We start from the raw sequence: 19684 nt of genomic DNA, 5'->3' as shown, positions 1-19684 counted from the left end.
AAGCCATTGAAACCAAACACAGCCAGTCAACTAGCATATTCAGAAGGAGGTTAACAATGTAATACATGACAGGTGGTGCTCAAGCTTACAGCCCAACTTTAGATTTATAAATACATTTTTTTAAATTCCCAAGCTTGTGCTAAAACATACTCACCCTATCTTAAGTTATGTACTCCGCAACACACCGCTTTGCAATCCAACACCTGTCCTCTGCTGGATTGATTGACACCTAATGTCATTTAACCCAATTCCTGTGAGCTCAAGCTGTAAAAAGCCCACCCCCATGGTGAAGCCTTTTCGTGAAGGCCTGGACTTACAGAGGAATGCTGCAGAGAGTGATACTACAACTTTATGTGGTTATAAAAGCACCCACCACCAAAGGAAACTTGGTAACAGAGAACCTGTGACATGACTCTATCAAGTGTAGACAACTGGAAAAACTGTATGAAGATAAAAAAAAGGGGGTCCTAGGGTACTCCAAAGGGGGTGAGGGTTGAAATATGAGACAGCTGTTATCAGTGGGTTCTGTCCTGAGTTTCAATCAGACAGAGGGAGACTTTAAGCAAACAGCTTCTACTGTGCTCCCTAGTTAGAAATTCCAGAATGCTTTGTGAATCCCTGTCTAAGAGATAACCTTATAATCACTAAAATATTCCTATTGCTCTTTGTAGAAGCAGAATAGATACAGCCCTGTAGCAGAATTTGTATGGAATCATGGAAAATGTAGTTCAGGATTCATCCACGGAAACATATCAGATATGATGTCCGTTGCTTGCGTTGGTCACCCCTTGGCGCCTGGGCACAGTAAACTATGCAGAAGGAGGTGATGATGTCTTATTTTCTACTCTATGTCCCCAATAAATCAGAGGAGTCATCACTTTCTTACTGCTGAGAATATTTTCTTGTAGATTTGTGACATCTTCAGTGAACTAAACAATAGGAATCCAGACAGTTACTAATCACAGAATTGTCTGTTCTGTGCAAACTGGACACAACTGTATACTTCTATTCAAGTACGGCAAATAATGCACAATTCCCAGATTGGTTTAAAAATGATTTGCTCCTTGCAATGTAATGATATGTAAAGGACCAAACCTAGTCCCTTGAGAAGTATTAGGGACAGAGGAAAGTGCAGTACAGCCTAATCATTTAGCCCACCGCACACCCTGTGTATATAAAAGAAGCTGTCACAAGTGTAGCTGTTTATCAGCTTGTCAGCTGTCTTTCCTTCAGTCACAGCCAACTAAGCTCACTCGCTAATTCACTCGCCTTCACTCTAATGACTGTGCAACAGTAAAAATTTAATATCCCTGAAGAAATACAAAAAAACTTAAAGTGTTTTTCCACGTTTGCAGCCAAATTGAGATGACACCTATTTTGTGTTTGTTCCATGTTCCCATTCACAGTGCATAACTAAAAAATGCTGTTTACATTTTTAAGTGCTTTGTACTTGCTTAAAAATCCTACCCTGCTTTCCCCTATGTAATGTTAAGGAGGGGACTGTGGGAAGTTATGTTTAACCCTGTCTGTACTGTGCTGGCAGATTTCATTATTGGATGTACACTAGATTTTAACACTGTCTGTCCTAACGAAGGATTAAAGACTTGCATGTTGCATTGCATGTTAATGAGAGGAAGTTCAGTCTGTCCCTCTACTTTCACTGGCAAACTATGAGGGTTAATCCCAAATCTAGCCGAAGGATCAGCTGTAGCTCCGGCTGATCCTTCCGCTAGTTTTGGCCGCCTGAAACCTTCGGTTTAGTAGAACCGAAAGGCTGCTGTACGGGCTATTCACCATAGCACGTACGGCTCCCGAAGCTGGCCAAGCAGGTCAGCCGAGCTGAAGGCATATGCTTCGGCTTGACTGAGCTGAAGTGACACACTAAGCGGGGCGAATGGCCAGCCATGGGCCAGCCGAAAGCCTCGCAGCTGGTCAGGTTACCTGGGGATGCTGAACTGTCATTAAACAATGATAACTGGGCGGAGCCAGCCGTGACAATAGGAAACAGTCGGGCGGAGCTAGCTGTTACTGCTAGCTCCACCCAATTGTTTTTTTTTTTTAAAGAAATCTTTATTTATTTTTTTAAACTTATCATTTATTTACATTTTGAAAAAAAAAAATTCTACTTTTTATTTTTATTTCAACTTTTTTCACTGATTTTCTATTCTGCTCAGTACCACGGATTAGCCTGCCGTAGGTTCGGCTCAGCTGATCCAGATGTACAAATTTGTTTTTCACTTCGGCTCAGTCGAACATGTTGAGCAGGTTCGGCTGAAACGAAGCAAGCCAAAGCAAGCCGATGTACGGCCGATGTACAGCTCACTTCACTTCGGGTGGGTTATTCACTCGGCTGCCTTGGGCAGTTTCCCTGAACTTCCTGTCCAGTGCAAAATCAATACCAGCTTGGAGAAGGAAGAAGGAAGGAGGGAGCGGGGGAGTGCCTTGCTTTGCTGTGCCTGTGGGCTCGTGAAGACATGCACAACTTATTAGTACACAAAAGGGTGACAGTGACTCCATATAACCCTGCAAGGGAAAGGAGCCACCCTAAAACAGGAAGTCAGGGACACTGCTCAGGAGACCAGCTGATTCTGCAGGAAACTAAAACCTAAACATCAAGGAGCAGCATCCATTGTAAGTGATATAATCAGCATTTGAATAGCTTTAAATCCTTGTGACTTTAATATCACTATAAACTTAAACCATTAGGCTTATACTTTACAATAATACAATATAAAGAGCAATAACCAATTCCAACCAATCAGAAAACAGCTTTCCCTTCATGTGTGCATTCTATAAATGCTGATTTCTGTGGGTTATAATGGGTTACTGCACACTACTAGTATTTGCTTATGCTTTACAAAATGGAAGCAATACATTGCGTACTTGCTCTACATGTGCACATGAGGTATATGCAATGTATATTTTGTATAGAGTCTCTCTATTCTGTGCATTGTTGGCACAGGTTTTATGGCATTGCAGTGTAATATCCATAGTCAGATTTGAGTTTTGCATTCTGCTTAGGCCCCATTTACAGTGCCCTGCTTATAACCACAAATGTTCCTGTACAATAATTATATAGAATAAAACTAGTAGGTCCCATTTTGTGGTAATTTTCTGCTTTTTATAGTAGTAAATAGAGAGCAATGGGCTGCACAGCAAAGCATGGATGCTAATTACTTGTTTTGGTACAAGTGCACATACTCTATATGATGTGAATGTTATTAGTAGTTTTTCAACGTATTATTTATCACAGCTATTTTTATAGCACCGACAATTTATACAGCATTTTACATACTGCACATTCACATCAATCCCTGACCCTGAGGAGCTTACAATCCAAGGTCCCTATCTCACATGCATATGTACGAGGGCCAGTTTAGACAGGAGCCAATTAACCTATCAGCATGTCTTTGGAGTGTGGGAGGAAACTCATGCAAACATAGGGAGAACATACAAACCCCATGTAAATATTGTTCTGCAATCTGGGGCCTCCAGTGCTATAAGGCAGAAGTGTTAGGCTAGGTTCAAACCTAGTCGATTGAGCTATGAGCTGTTTTCACGCAGTTGTTGCACGTTTTCATCTGAGCGACTGTTCTTTGACAGCCGCACGGTTGTTGCATGGTTTTCAATGCATAGAGATGTCTATGGGACCCAAACCGCGTGACAACCGCCCTAAAAATAGCTCCTGCACCTTTTTGCATGACAGGCAGTTTCGTCCACATGACAAACCACAAAGGTGTGAACCACCTCCATTGACTTCAATGCAAATCTGTGTTTTGTTCGATATCGCGCAACTCAATCCGCGTGATAAATCACCTAGGTGTGAACCTAGCCCTAATCACTGAACTCCAGTGCTGCACCTTCACTGTAAGAGGGCACTTCTAAGCTGACCACCAATGTAAGGCTATTATTTTCACTGACCATCAGCACAAGGAGTTACTTCTCCCTCAGACCACTAGTGAAAGTTGGCATTATACTGTATTGATCACCAATGTAAGGCGGGAGTTTTCTACAGACCACCAATGTAAGAGAGTATTTCGTCATAGACTATTCATGTCAAATAATACTACAGCTATAATTAACTCTGTTCTTTTTCTGGCCATAACTCTTCATTTTATAAAAATACTTTTATCATTTAACTGCCTCCGTAGTAAAAAAAACGGCCGGCCAGGAGCTCTCTAGATCTCAGACACGCCCCCCGAAATGGCCGCAATTTAAAAACAGGCAGCGATGCCTGTTAACATACAAGCGATCTGCTGGCTGTAGAGCCGGCGGATCGCTTGTATGTTGCAATGATCGTTGCGCCCCCTCCATTGTCCCCCCCCGCCATTGTCCCCCTGATCCCGGGCTCCGCTGTGCCCGGTGCGAGCCCGGGATCAGCGCCATGCCTGTGTAACAGGGGATCAGAGGGAGCTCAATAAACGAGCTCCCTCCGGTCCCCACTCCTCTGAAAGAATGCGGATGTGTTGTATATTTCATCACTTCGGCATTCTTGTGTCACTCTCCAGCTTCAGAAGCTGCTTTTAGGGGGTCCGAGGTGACATTAGGGGTCTTGGAGACCCCTGCTGTCTCCATACAGAGGACCTGTCACATATTTTGCTATCACATAGGGGGGTTTATTAGCCCCCTATGTGATAGCAATAAAGTTTAGTGAAAAAAAAAAAGTTCCCCCCACCAAAATTTTAAATTACACATAAAAAATAATAATAAAAAAAAAAATGTTAAAGTCCCCACCCATGCATACACGCACGCAAACATGCGTCGGGGGCGCATACGTGCAAAAAAGACGATTGCGCCCATTACGCCGCACATGTTACATATTGCCGCGAGCGTCGGAGTGAGAGCAATAAGTCTAGGGCCATCAATCACTGAAAACACGAAACTGATGAGCGGTAAAAGCTTTTAAAGCATTGCCTATGGCCAATTTTGGGTATGGGAGTTTTCTGTGATGCGCAATTTTAAAGCTTGACATGTTTGGTGTCTATTTACCCGACGTGACCCCGTCTTTTATATTTTACCAAAAAACTGGGTAATAATAAATGTTTCCTAACATAATGTTAAAAAAAACTTTTTTTTCCCAAAATTTTCAGTAATTTTTCCTAATTATAGTAAAAAATAAAAGCTGTAGTGGTGATTAAATACCACCAAAAGAAAGCTCTATCTGTCCCCAAACAATTGTATAAAATTAATTTCAGTACAGCGTTGCATGACGGAATAAACGTCAGTCAAAGTATCGCAGCGCTGAATACTGAAAAATGGCCTGGCCAGGAAGGGGGTCTAAACACCTGGTCTTGAAGTGGTTAAAGGAAGACATGTCAAAATGGCCTGGTCTGGGTGTTGATAGGTAAACCACCTTCCTTATTCTTTTCTTTATCTATATCATTAATTTACCATGAGCTAAAGATATAATATTTTTTAGAAGAGGTTACCTGAGGCCAGACAATTATTTGAAGGGTTACTCACTGGTAAAAAGATTGAGAAAAGCTGGAATATAGAGTATTTTTTGTTGTGTCTTCAGGTACATATAATGAAAGGGAACTTTTGATGGAGCACCTAAAAAAGTAAAATAGATGCTTCTTTTACCGGGCCACTGCTGCTCGCCGCCCTAATCGGTTGCTAGGACTCCCTAACCAGTATTCGCATAGCATACCACCATATGATAGTGTTTGGACCTAGCTATATTACTTAAGTACCAACCACTGAATTAGGGGAGGGGTGGTGATGCTGGTGGTGGGGGGACTGTTCTGTTTTGCCTCATGGCCCTATTCACACCAACACGGTTTGTCCCTCAAAGGAAGGCACAACAAAACGCTCAAGACAAAGAATTCCCATTGACTTCTATGGCCCCTGTTCACAACTGGAAAAAGTACATTAGCTACGTTTTGGCAGATTACAGTGCTTTTTGGTCCCATAGACTTCAACTGGAAACTTTGTTTGAGAAAACATGCAACAAATACACTCACATGAATAGGGGCCATAGAAATGAATAAAACTCTTTGTCTTGAGTGTTTTGTCATGCTCAAGATAAACAAACAGGATTTCTTGTCTTGAGTGTTTTGTCACTATTAGCTTTGAGGGACAAAATGCCTAGATGTGAACAGCCCTACTTGTTCCTCTGATCAAAATAACAATAAAAAAAAAACTTTAAAAAAAAAAACCCCTCATGACCATCATCTCAAACTTTTAAAAAATAGCACCAGCTGACTGAATATAATAAAACATAGAAATTGTGTCTCTTAGTTTTTGATTCAGCATGAAGCTGTGCAATTGCAATGCTTTTTTTGTACTATTAAACTATTTAACAATGACAGTATGGGAACTGGAATATTTGAGAATGCCACAGTCCTGTTATTACTGTCATAAATCTCTTGAAACTGTATTGGATTCAGTCTGACTGGGTCTGGAAATTCAAGCATAAGAACTGTTTTAAAATGCTGACAGATTTTTATACACAGAACTCAGAGCAGGGCTTCTTTACCTGTTAAGTAGGGCTAAGGATAATTATTTACCTACACCAATAAGGAAATTAATTAAGGGTAGATAAGTTATATATAAAATACCTGCCTCACCTTCATTGGGTCCAGTGCCTGGCAGCACCTGGCCTGCATTTTGAGTTGGGCATCTATTTTATGTACCCTCTCCCAAAGCACGTGTTTAGAGCTGAAGAGTATCAGCACAGCTGAAGGTCCACCTGCTTCTGCACCATCAGCCTTGGGTATCCTAACCTGTATACCTGTTGTGCTGAGATGGTCCCTATGGGAGGAGACTCAATGATATTTCTCTTTTTATTTTACATTAAATATAACAAATAATCAATTTTAAGTGAAGCCGACCAATGGATGCATGCTCCAACAAACTGACAAATAGGAGTGCGGCAGGTATATTGATGGCAAAGCAGAGTTTGATTATTTGTTTATCTGCAGTACCTGGAAACCCTTATCCTTATATCTTCATAAAGTGGAGTTTTTCAGGGTATGCCCTCTAACCAATGTTTATCCACACGCATTTTTTCTTATTTATCAGCCGTATGCAGCAACTTATATGTTTGTTTGTTGATGTTTTTTTGATATGGGGTTTTTGATATATGTGCAATTTTAAATATATATTTAATAAATAATTTTCTACGACTAATATAAAGTGTATGGTCAAAAAATTTTGAAACAGTGGTGGGATCCCCTTTTTCGGGGAAAAATCATTTTTGTTAACAAATTAATAGGGGACCCTCCATTATAAACAAAACAAAACCTTATTGTTAATTTATATACATTTCAAAACCTTCCCTCTCCGCAGTATATATTACCTGGAAACCTAGCCATTTTTCAGCATTGATCAACAAAGCAATAAAAAAACCTGCTTTTTCAAACGTTTTAGACTTTTTTCACAATCTGTTTAAATTGTTGTAATTTTTAATGTAGCAACCTAAATTTAGGAACATTTTAAAATACAGAAATAAATATATATTAAAAAGAGAACTGTCAGAACAGAAATATGCAAGCAGCATACTTGTTTTTTTTACAGCACCCTTTCTCAACCCGGGTGCCGTGGCATTTCTGTGCCATGCGTTCTGGTGTGGCCGATCTCACTGTGTGTGTGTGTGGGGGGGGGGGCGTGTCTGCGCTGCCATTGACTTGAATGACACCGTCCTGCCCCAAAACGCAGGGAGGCTTCCACTATGCTATCCAGTGTGTTCCGGGCTACAAAGCGTAGGGTGCAGTGACTGAAAAAAGGTTGAGAAATGCTGTTTTACGGTACAGAATCCAATGCTGTCAAGTCTGTCCTTTCTTTACTACTTTGTGGGTCACTGACCTTTAACAAGCATATGCAATTCAGGTATCTTGGAAGCTGATATGACATCTGTTGCATGTGACTTACGAAGTGGTGAAGGAAGGACAGAGGGATACCATGAAGTTAACACCTAAAAAAAATAAGAATCAATAGCTGACAGGTTCCGTTTAAACCAATTTTCTCTGTCTGCCATGATGGAATTCTGGTATTCCAAAATCCTCTGGGAATTTTGAATGAGCCACAACTTTTCAGCTGCAAAGTATACCTGAAAAATTCACTTCATGAAAATACTGGCAACTTTGTCCTCAAAAAGGTAGTTCTAAATATAGAAGTGATTCAACTACATGATTAGTCATGCACTGGAAGAAAAGGCAGGAGGCAGAAAAAGAAGACAGAAATATTTGTTCTTTAATGTTAAAGTGAAAAATACAGCAAATCAACACTGGAAGAAAATTAAATGTGCAGAAAGAGTTGAGATCATTCAGAATCCGCCTCTAGTATGTACAAGGATGTAACCAGTGACTCAGGAGATAAAAGCTAATAGCTGTAAAGAAAGAGACTGAGAGACTATTTATGACAGACCCAGTCACACTTATGTGTGTGTTAATGCGTACTTTTTCGAGTGTTGGGATGCACTGCAACAGGGCAACCCATTTAACACCTGAAAGAACACATTTGTACTATTATTGCCAATGCACCACACAAAAACACATATCTACTGTATATGTGCATTGGAGAGCCATTTAAAATGAGTGGCACTGCAATGGTCTTTACTCCGTGCATTGCGATTAGCTCAGTGCATAGGTATGGAGCCAGCCTAAAGGTTCGACAGGCCTGTAATCTATTATTTTCATCAAATTAGAATTAAAGTGACACTAAACTCAGAATTTGTATCTTTTATCTTAAAAATGCATTAAGTACCCTAACTATTAACAAAAATGTAGCTTATTTGTGTATCTCGGCTGTAGATGGGGAACAAAAGTAGCCACCCGCCAGAAGGAAGGACAATGTCACCACCAATTCAGAGGTGATTTGAGGACCTACAGCCGAGTGATACACAAATAAGATACATTTTTGATAATATTTAAAGTACCTAAATGCATTTTTTAGATTTAACTCCTCAGTTTATTGTCACTTTAAAGCAAAAAACTATTGTGGTAATACATTTACAGCTCTGGATATACAGTAAAACACAGGTCCTCTCTTCTGTCCCTTTCTGGTAATTTCTAAATAGCAATTAAGCATTAAATTACTTTAAATAATTGCTAACGGATAATGGGAACAGTAGTAGATCAGCAACCAGTTCTAAACAGAATGGAAGTTTTTAATAAATGATGGTAAGGTAAGGATCTCTTGTTAAATTGCCAGAGTTAGCTTACAACCTTGGTCAATCAGGCCATTAGTTTCCAGTTACGTGAAAGCCGCCCCTTACATATGCATTTTAAAAATGTGCTATCTAAATACAGCACACATAGTTTTATTAATTAGTGTGTGATGAAATCAGATAGCTTACCGGTATCTAACTGTCCAACTGGCTCCAAAAGGACACGCTTACTTGCTAGCATTAGTAGAATTGCCCTGAGGACAGCGACCTGCAATCTTCAAACTAGGAAAGTTTTCTACTGGAGCTTGTAACTACAAGAAGCTGTAGTGCCAAAGTCAAGACGGGCCCTGTATTGCTGATTACTTTCCTTCTTTCTCAAGTGGCTAAGTAGTAGATTCTAACATTAACTGCAAGTAGGTGTGAAAATGATCGTATTGATGGGCATATTAAAGCCCTGGTCAGATCTGAATTAAATAATTAGAATTTGAATTGATCAAAGTATCCTAGACAACTATTACAGCTTAAAAACCAACAGCATTTTGGTGGGGCCTTCCATATGGTGCCTTAGTGATTATTCATAAAGCAAGGTGTTTAAGGGCCTTATTTTAGCACTCAATAATATAATAATAATTATAATAAAGATAATAAGTGCACTTTTGTATCTGCAGCACAGAACAGGCATGCGGTTTCTTTTTTGCAATTTAATAAAATCTGCTATGTGTACATATAATTCAGGGCAATGTTATATTAAACTTGTATTGTGTTTTCATCTTTCTTATTACTGTATATTTTACATATGGGTACTCATATAAAGCCAAAATTGTAATCACTTTTATCTACCTGTAGTCCTGTACCCCTCACATATTATGAGGGGAACTTAATTTTTGCTTAAACATTTTCTAAGTGAGAATGCTACAACATTTCTGTCACTCCAGTGCTCTATGCTGGCAGAGCTGAGCATAAGACAAACCCTCAGGACAAGTGTAGAAAGAGGAGAAGGAGAGGGTGGGCACCACCAGGACTTTTACTGAACGCTGATAACTGTGTGCAATTGGTCTAACCCTAGTGACTATTGGACTGTGGTCATATTTAGACACCCACTATAACTGCAGTAACAGAAAAGAGGAATTTAGGATATGAACATGGAGGATTAAGGGCAATGTGTATGTGATAAATATATATATACGGTATATATATATATTTGCACATACAATCATATTTTTTTGGGCAATGTTTGTCCTTAAAAGAAAATAACATTTACTTCCTTTTCTGTTTTTATCTCACACAAATGTATTCTTCAGTTTCAAAACTATTAGGTTACATCCTTGTAAGCAGGGCAGTTTCTCTGATCAAAGATGTAGATGGCAGAATAAAAAATAAAAGTGACATAAAGATAATGACAATTGCTCAGAAATAAAGGTATATGAAAGCAGCAAAGATGCCCGAGATCAACAAACATACACTACTAATATCTCAGGCTTGAAGTTTTCCGAACTGCAAAGCTTCCTCTGCTATTAGGGTGCATATGAAATCTGTCTTCCTAATTCATAGGCTCAATAAAATATAGATTAAAATGTCACTTGTAAAAATTTACATGAAAAAAGTACGCAAGAGTACAAGATGGATCCTTATGGTAGAAAACCCATATTTCATAAAGCTACCTCAGCATTTAAATATTGTAAGACATCCATTTTTCATGCCAGGTTAAAGTGACTCTGTGGCTACAAAAACAAAAAATAAAAACAGATAGCGTGTAAAAACAGAACAATACTACTTCCCATTCAAGGCATTGGTGATCCTAATCTTTGCTTTCTTGCAGAGCTACACCAGCTAAAGTTCAGCCTCCATCATCCAACACTTCTAGTTCTGTTGGATGTTTGTGTCTCCCACTGCACACTGTGGTTCAAACCCTTGTCCACTATGTCACTACAGCTTTGCTGAAGTACAGTGGTGACCTAGTGGCAGACAGGAGGAGCCACAGCAGCTGGGGATGTAGGCATTCAACACTTCTTGGTGTCCGATGTCTGTGTCCCCAGCTGCTGCAGTTGCTGAAGAATCTTTGGTGACTGTAGCTCTGCAAGAGTGGGATTGGTAAATATCATCACTCTTCTATTACATGATCACTGTTTTTGATTTTTTTTTTAAAGAGTTGCTTTAAAAAGGAATTTGTCACCAGGATAAGGCACTAGTATATTTGAATGTTTTATAACAAACAAAATAGATGTTTTAGACTTTTTCTCTTGTTTTAGACTAAACAGTAGTGTACAATGTAGGAAAGTCACTTGTAATCAGGTGGCCTGTGCATATAACAAGGATTCTACCTTTATAAACGCCATTTGTGATCCTTTGACTAATCATCTAAACGGATATATACAGGAAAAAAAATCCTTCCCATTATTTAATAAAAATTGCAATACTAGGCTCCTAAAAATTATAGTGCTTTTCACTGGTGTAGGTTATATAAAAAGATGGGATTGCATTCTACAGATGTGACGCTACAAAAAAAAAAAAAAGCTACCAGTCAGTGACACCATTTATGTCAGATCCCAAACCATCCTTTTTCACTAGAACCTCACAAGGAATTGAGTTGCCTTAGTGACAACAGATGTCTGCTTATTATATACATGACTCATACACCTCATACCATATGTAGTTTAAGTTCATATAGCAAAATGATAGATATATAAAACATTTACTCAGCACCCACTAGCATATGCATAGCTTGTAAATTGCTTTGATTATATTTCTGTTTTACCGCTACACTTTCGTTTAGGGGAACTTTAATGTTTATTTTAAGCTACAAACCTTTACAAATATCTGTTTCATTGTATTTTAATCAGTTCTATTTTGTAAACTGCACAAAAAACAGAACAGTGAACAGTCTGCTATGTGTCTATGTAATAACTGTTTTCACTGAATAATAATTCTAAATGTAATGATCAAAACAATATATATTAAGTGACCCAACACTTGTCCTTCACTATTTTGTTTCTTATCACGTACAGTACTTTGTATACAATGTCTTTCAGTTATTTTAGAATAAATAAGTCAAAACTCATTCTTTGGCTACAATTAAATTGCCGACACACAGCACGTTTCAGTTTCTGCACTATCATCCTTATGAACTAACTTTCTTACAGACTGCTTTCTACTGCAGTCGCAAAGATTGGAAGACACAAAAATAATAAATAAATTATAAAAACATACCGGGAATTGGGTCAACTTAGGTATATATTAATGTACAATTGCACTGTATGTAGTGAATAGGATTCTATTATATTGTAAAGCATAAACACTACAGTCCTGATTACTTAATATTATACAACTGTAGGCATCCATTTGGGGCATCTAGTGTTATTAACATAAGTACTGCATTGAAGTTATAATGATAGATAAACCTGCGTGCAATTTATTTTTAGAAGAGTTTAGTGATTTGGACCCAGATTAAAAGGATGCTACAGTGTTATGGTATTAAGTATATCCAGGACACATAGTATGTCAGGTCACCCACCACTGCAAACTATTCTATTCCTTGGAAGCATATTTCCAAAATCAAAACTATTCTTCACCAACTTCTGGTTTCCACACCTGGGCTGTCACACCAGCTTTCTTTGCAGAAAATTTTGGCCTTGGAGGAGCGATCAGTGGTGTTATCGGTGATTCTTGTCTAGGCTGCATAGGATAGCCGATTGGGTAGGTTTCTTTGGATTGGTTGAAGGCACTTGTTTGGGAAGGTTGCATGTTGTAGGCCGGCTGAGGATTTTCAGGTGCTGGTATGAAGTTACTACTAGGAGCAGTATTCACTGGCCTACTGAATGTAGCTTGCTTGGTAGAAGAAACAAAGTCTGACTTAGTGTTTTTCTTAGGAGCTTCAGTATCAGAGGCAGTGTCAGATGGTGCTTGAAAAGTAAACAAAGATGAGTTAAGCTGATATGGTTGGTGTTTCATGACCTGAAGAGCACTAAGTGTTTTAGTGGGCTTTTTCTTGGCAGCTGAAGCTGTTTTGGAAGCAGATTTATTTGCTGCAGGGGGATAAAGTGGTGACTGTATTGGATTATATGCTAAAGGAGGAGGTGCTCGAACATTGGATGAATATTTCCAAGATGGTGGTAAAGATGGGGTTGGAGAGAGTGGTCGAGCTGCTTTTTCTTGCACTGTGGTTGAATCTACTACAAACTTTTCCATTCGGGACTGTCTCCTGGCAAATAGCTCTGCTCCTTTACCCCTCAAGGCTGGCATTTCATAAGCTGTTCCAACAGCCGATGTTCCTGATGGAGTAGTAGGAGGCGTTTTAGGTGTATACAGTTGATTTACTGCTTGAGCTGTTGCAGGAGGGCCTCTTAAGGGGCCTGATAAATTAAGAGAAGTTGGAGGGTTGTAAGAATTATATTTTGGTTGTGCAACATTAGCTTCATCAGGGGCTGCACTTTGAGGGGGAAATTGACTTGAAAACACTTGTGGTGTTGGAGCAGCGGTTGAAGCGGCCCATACTGGAGCAGCAGGTGGAGGGTTGTAAGAATTATATTTTGGTTGTGCAACATTAACTTCAACAGGGGCTGCACTTTGAGGAGGAAATTGACTTGAAAACACTTGTGGTGCTGGAGCAGCGGTTGAAGGGGCCCATACTGGAGCAGCAGGTTGAGGGTTGTAAGAATTATATTTTGGTTGTGCAACATTATCTTCAACAGGGGATGCAATATGATGTGGATTCTGAACTGAAATCACTGGTGGTGCTGGAGCAGACATTGGAGGTGCCCATACTGGTGATGTTGGAACTGCGGTAGGGGACCTAACCGAAGGTTTTGGGGCAACAGGTGGAGGTGTTTTTTGCTTGCCAGCATGAGCTTGCATAAAGTTGCATGCCTCTGCTCCCAGGCTGAGGTAGTCTTCCTCAGGTCCAGACTCATTACCGGCACTACGTTTGCCTTCTCTGGTCTGAACTAGGGAGAGAAGCTCAGGTCTTGGGCTTATTTTAGGTTGTTCTTTAAATGTGAACATAGGTTTTGTGCTCCTTCGTTTTGCTTCTTGTAAAATTCCTGTCTTGTTGGCTGGAACTGAGATCCTTTCATCTCTAGAAGCTATTTGTTCTGTTGAAAATGATGGTGCCCATACAGCTGCTTGGGCTTTGGCACACACTGGTGAAGACACTTGAAATCTTGGCTCAGGAGGTGGAGTAACTGAAGAGTAAGGGGGTGGTCCAGGCACATCTGACATTGGACTTGCTATATTTCTAGTAGGAGAAAATGGTGCTGCTGCCCTATTCTGTGATCCACCGAAAGGTTTCGGGGTTTTGTTTGATGAAGACTGAAATGAAGGGATTGCCTCATGTGCTGCAGGAAAACCATTCTGTACTCTTGTCTGGCTATTGCTAACCTCAATATAACTTTTACTCACACAGCTCTGAATTTTTATGCTCTGCTGTTGCTGTGTCTGAAATGAAACAGTATTATTTACATTCTCTGTGACAGACACCTTCTCTTCCATACTATGTTTCCGGAGTTCTTCTTGCTCTGCTGTTATCTGATCCATCCTCTGCTTCCTTCTTGCAAACATGAGGACCCCTTTACCTTTGGTCTCTGGAAGTTCCTCCATTGCGTCACCACTATTAAGTTTCTTTTCAACCTCTACAAGTCCAGTATCCCAGTTAAATGTTACGATTTGTGTGTTGAGTTCAGGGTCTGAAAAGAAATCGTCATCTAGATCTGACTCACTTGCCCCATAAAATGTAACGTTGAAAGTATTCTCTTTATCCTCTTCGTCCTCGTTATCGTCCTCGTCGTCCACCTGCCTTTCGAGTTCCCCAGTACCGTAGCTTGTCAAGGTAAATTTCCTGGCCCTTTGGCGACGCTTCTTAAACATCAACACCCCCTTGGAATTGGGGTTTGGGGCAGCTGTCAGCAGCAAGGCAATACTTTTACATTTAGACTTGGCTTCTTTAACTTGCTTTTCGGAGAGGCTTTCACTGCGCCTAAGCTCTAAAAAAAAATGAGACAAAAATACAATAATTAAGAGTATTGCCATACATTACATTTTCATTATACATTCATTTATTCATTCATAATTATTTTACTAATGAAATATTTGCCCAGCTATAAGCAAGCTGACTGTAGCCCAATCAACAGAGTTTGGCTAGATAAGGCAATGGTAGATATGGATAAAGGGGGAATTGGGAACATTTGGCTCAGAGTGGGGGGCCAACACAACCACCTGGCTCTTGGTACGGTGGTAGCGACAGGATTTTGTGTGCTAAAGAAAGTGTACCATACAAAGTGTTCCATGGTGCTGCAGTGATTGGTGGCCATGGCCAAAGTTTATTACTAAGGTTGGTGTTTCACATCCAAGAGCATCAGTCTTCTTTTGCAGCTCTTGAAAATAATTCACATGACATCTACGGGCTGCAAAAGAAAAAATTCCATCTGCCAAAAGCTGTGATCACAGATCTGAATAGGATTCAAGCAGCTATATAATGCTCACCATATGTCACTGACTGCAGGTCCAGGTCAGATTGATATCCTAATTGTGAAGTATCTGCACTGAGGGCCACTAGCACAATATAACCTATTAATACTCGTCCAGGGCCAAATACCACCCTGCACCCAGCCCAGTTCTCCCCTGTGTGGATTCCAATACATTTTTAAATGGGAGAGTTTTTTCACCTGATCCCAAATTTTCACATCAGCAATGTCTACATGCTTCCACTGCATGAACATACATGCGTAAGAGATGCAAACATGCATGTTCATGAAACAATCGTCTTAAAACATTATTTTCAGAAGAAGCACATCTTATGTTGCACTATTGACTTGCACTTAATGTAATTTCTTGCTCATTACTAACATAGTTATTGGTAGGGGGAGGTAAGTTTTGCCCTTGAAATGATAAACTAAGCGTGTCAAATAAAACTACGTTTAAATGTCTATGGTTGATTGGCTCGTATCTAAATCGGCCCTTAGTGTCTGTCAGATAGGGACCTTAGATTGTAAGCTCCTTGAGGGCAGGGACTGATGTGAATGTGCAACTATGTCAAACACTGCGTACATTTTCGGCACTATATAAATACCAATAATAAATAAATACATGACTAAATAAATAAATGTATGTTGGAAGAAAGCTTCCCTTTTGACAGTTTGTTGATTTCATTATAGACACATGTCATGTTTGCATCCTCCCATATTTAATTGCACGTTATAAAGTGACCCTGACACATTCCTGTCCAATGCACTCCAAAAAGCTGCACATGATAAAGTATGCATATACACGCTTGCATGCACTAATACTGTACATGTAACATCATTAACAGATTCTATTCCTAAGCATTCCTTTTCCTCATTTACCTTTATTAAGACAATATGACATTTTAGGAAATTAACATTTTTCTTTAAAAAAGATCTGTGGCATTTGTAATGTAAACAAAGCAGACACTACTGTTGCATGAGTGTACTATAAGATTAAAGCATAACACATTATTTGGTACAGTGGGGAAGAAAACCCAATTGTGAAGGTTACTACACACTTCTTGTCTTGGGGTTCACTGTCAAAGGGGAAGAAAGTTCAGTTTAATATCCTCAGTGGAAAAAAAGTGCATATAACCCTTCAGAAATGTACATGTTTCTGTCCCTATTCCATATACAGTAATACCTTGGTTTACAAGTTACTTGGTTTGAGAGCGTTTTGCAAGACAAGTAAACATTTGTGAAAAATTTTGCCTTGATATACAAGCAATGTCTTGCAATAAGAGCAAAATTGTGTAGAAAAGCACCACCCAAATAAGGCTGTAGCAGTGCGAGCGATGAGTCTGTTTAAACGACAATGCAATGTCACATTGGATAGATTCCTTGTTATGGTTTCACAAAATGAAAAAGATTCCATTGAGCCAAGAGATAGGAGTGATTCCATTAGTGATAGTGAAAGTTGTCATACACAATAATCCTCCTCTCTCCTGTCCCCTTCACACCAGCCACGAAGGTACCAGTAATTGGTTTATTTTTCTTTATATTTCGTACAGTATTATATTACAGTACAGTATTGTAATCATTTTATATGAATATTTTTGAGTTGTGGAACGAATCATCTGAATTTCCATTATTTCCTATGGGGAAATTCGCTTTGATATACAAGCGCTTTGGATTACAAGCATGCTTCCGGAACGAATTATGCTCGTAAACCAAGGTATTACTGTATATTTATTTGCCTATATCTAGTCTCATTGCCTGCTGCCACAAGCATAGATTAGAGTTAAGGAAATCTTCCCCAACATTTAAAAATAGAGTAGTAAAAAGTAGTACTCTGCCCAAAACAATAAAAAAAGTTTTCTAATTTTACCAGCTCTTACAAAAAATTAAAATAACCAATTTCAGGTAAGATGTACAAATCCTACCATAACCCCTGCATGCCAAAGGCAAAGAAGGAAACAGCTAACAGTGGAATGTTTAAGTGGATTTGACTTGTGGGGGGCACACTGATAAAATTGTTCATTGTAAATAAATAAATAAATAACATTTATAAATGTATCTTGTCAAAAGCAGAACTGTTTACTCAAGATCCTAAAATCAGCAGAGTCACTGGTATTAATGATAGCTTCTTCATGTAAAAACAGTGTGATAATTTGACAGTCCTCAGCATGTGCAGTAAAACCATCAGTGCAACCAACTGGGCATTATTAATCAGTAGTTTAGTCATCAGCTCAAGCTAATTGCCCAGACTTAAATCCCAAAATAAAAAAAAACTATCAGTACATATTTATTTCTGCTGAAAGCATTGAGAAAGCCCTTGGCTATGAAAGGGTGTGGTGTGTTCTTGACACGATGGGGTACTTAGGGACAATTAGGCCACTGCTGTGTAAAGGAAGGTGCTGCCTTTACAAGTCTTTTACAAACCTTGGGAAAGCCAGAGCATGCTGCTCTTAGGAGAAACATTGGAATTTGGGCACAAGGTCTATTTTCTTGGTAGAAAGGGTATGTTTGTGTAGTTAGTGCTGGATAGGCTAGGTTTTAATTTTGTATATTATGTTTCTGTGCTGTGGGCAAGCGGCAAATATTGTAGCTTACTCTGGATGTGCAATATAGCTGGTTGTGGGCAGGTTGGAAATGAAACTGTAAAAAATCACACTACCTGTACTTACGGCGGACCTTGCACCTAAATGAGCCCCTGTCCCACCTGCTAAACTACTGTCTAAAATTGTTTAAAAAAAAACACCTATAGGGGAAAAAAGTTAATATAGTATACCATTATTAATATTATTATTATTTTACAGGATTTATATAGCGCCAACAGTTTTCATAGCGCTTTGCAAAACTGAGGGAGACAATACAATTAATAATACAATTTCAGTACAGGAGGTAGGAGGGCCCTGCTCGTGAGAGCTTACAATCTACTTGGAGGGGCAAGTGATACAAAAGGTCATAACTATTTGGGATGATTTAATGGAATAACTGAGAGTACTCTGAAGACATGAGTTTTCAAGGATCACCTAAAGGAGGACAGAGTAGCAGAAAGGCGGACTGATTGGGGTAGGGAGTTCCAGAGGATGGGAGACACTCTTGAAAAGTCATCAACTTTCCTATATCCTGGGGGAGAGTGACATCATCCTCTTAATGGTGAGATCTGGGGAATGCTGGGGCTAGCCTAAATTTTGCTGAGAAGATGATCCCACCATTGTGAAGCAGTGTTTTCCCGCAAGACATGGAGTACTCACCATTCCCCTGGGCTCATCAGCAGTATGGTAACATCATCCCTACACCATAGAAGCTGGGGGAAAGGTAAATATTATATCTAAATTTGTTCTCCCTACAGGTTTCTTTTTTTAACACTTGTAGTCAGCATTTCAGTAGGGAGGATGGGATGGGGGGGCGCACATTTAAAGATGGGACCTTGCATGGTGTGTACTGTCTGCTTTAACGACTACCCTATTAGAGGCTATCCGCACCAAAAGACAGTAAGGGCAAGGCTATTGTCATTGCACATATGTATATACAGTGTAAGTATACATTACCGTGCAAGCGTTTTAGGCAGCTGTGAAAAAAAATGCTGTAAATTAAGAATGCTTTCAAAAATATATATTTTTACTGTTTATTTTTATCAATCTGCAAAATGCAAAGTAAGTGAACAGAAGAAAAATCTAAATCAAATCAATATTTGGTGTGACTACCCTTTGGCTTCAAATCAGCATTGATTCTTAAGCTGCATATACACCTTGAGATCATCGGACAAAACTTTTCGTCCGATGATTGAACAGTCGTGAGATTTTTGTACGGTGGCCCCATCCTCCCCCGATTACCGCAAGGTTCAATCAGCAGTAATAAAAAAAAGCACCTGGACGAATTGCGGTAATCGACCACACATATTTTCATTTGCGCACGAGCAGTGTAAATTGTACACATTTTGACGTACGGAAACGCCACCAACCTTGCGAAAATCGTACGATCGACCAAAGTTTTCTAACCGGCTTTTTAGTCAAAAGCCGATAGATTGTACAGTAATTGCGGTGGTACACTGCCCATCAACCTTACGAATATCGGACTAAAACGCGATCACATAGGAAAATCAGCCGATATTCGTAAGGTGTATGGGCAGCTT

At 39.5% G+C, this 19684-nt stretch overlaps 1 protein-coding gene across 1 annotated transcript in view; it reads right to left on the bottom strand.

The window, feature by feature from the left end:
• SYNPO2 (synaptopodin 2) overlaps positions 1-19684 on the bottom strand; it is a 167968-nt gene that overhangs the window by 19404 nt on the left and 128880 nt on the right. Inside the window, exons 4-5 of the mRNA XM_018562930.1 lie at positions 13867-15084; positions 12698-13605 (exon numbers count right to left, since the gene is read on the bottom strand). Coding sequence (XP_018418432.1) covers positions 12698-13605; positions 13867-15084 — 2126 coding nt within the window. The remainder of the gene's footprint in view (positions 1-12697; positions 13606-13866; positions 15085-19684) is intronic.

Source organism: Nanorana parkeri, unplaced genomic scaffold, assembly GCF_000935625.1.
Source record: "Nanorana parkeri isolate BGI_ZX_2015 unplaced genomic scaffold, ASM93562v1 scaffold614, whole genome shotgun sequence".
Taxonomy (NCBI): domain Eukaryota; kingdom Metazoa; phylum Chordata; class Amphibia; order Anura; family Dicroglossidae; genus Nanorana; species Nanorana parkeri.
This window is presented reverse-complemented; position numbering and strand designations above follow the sequence as displayed.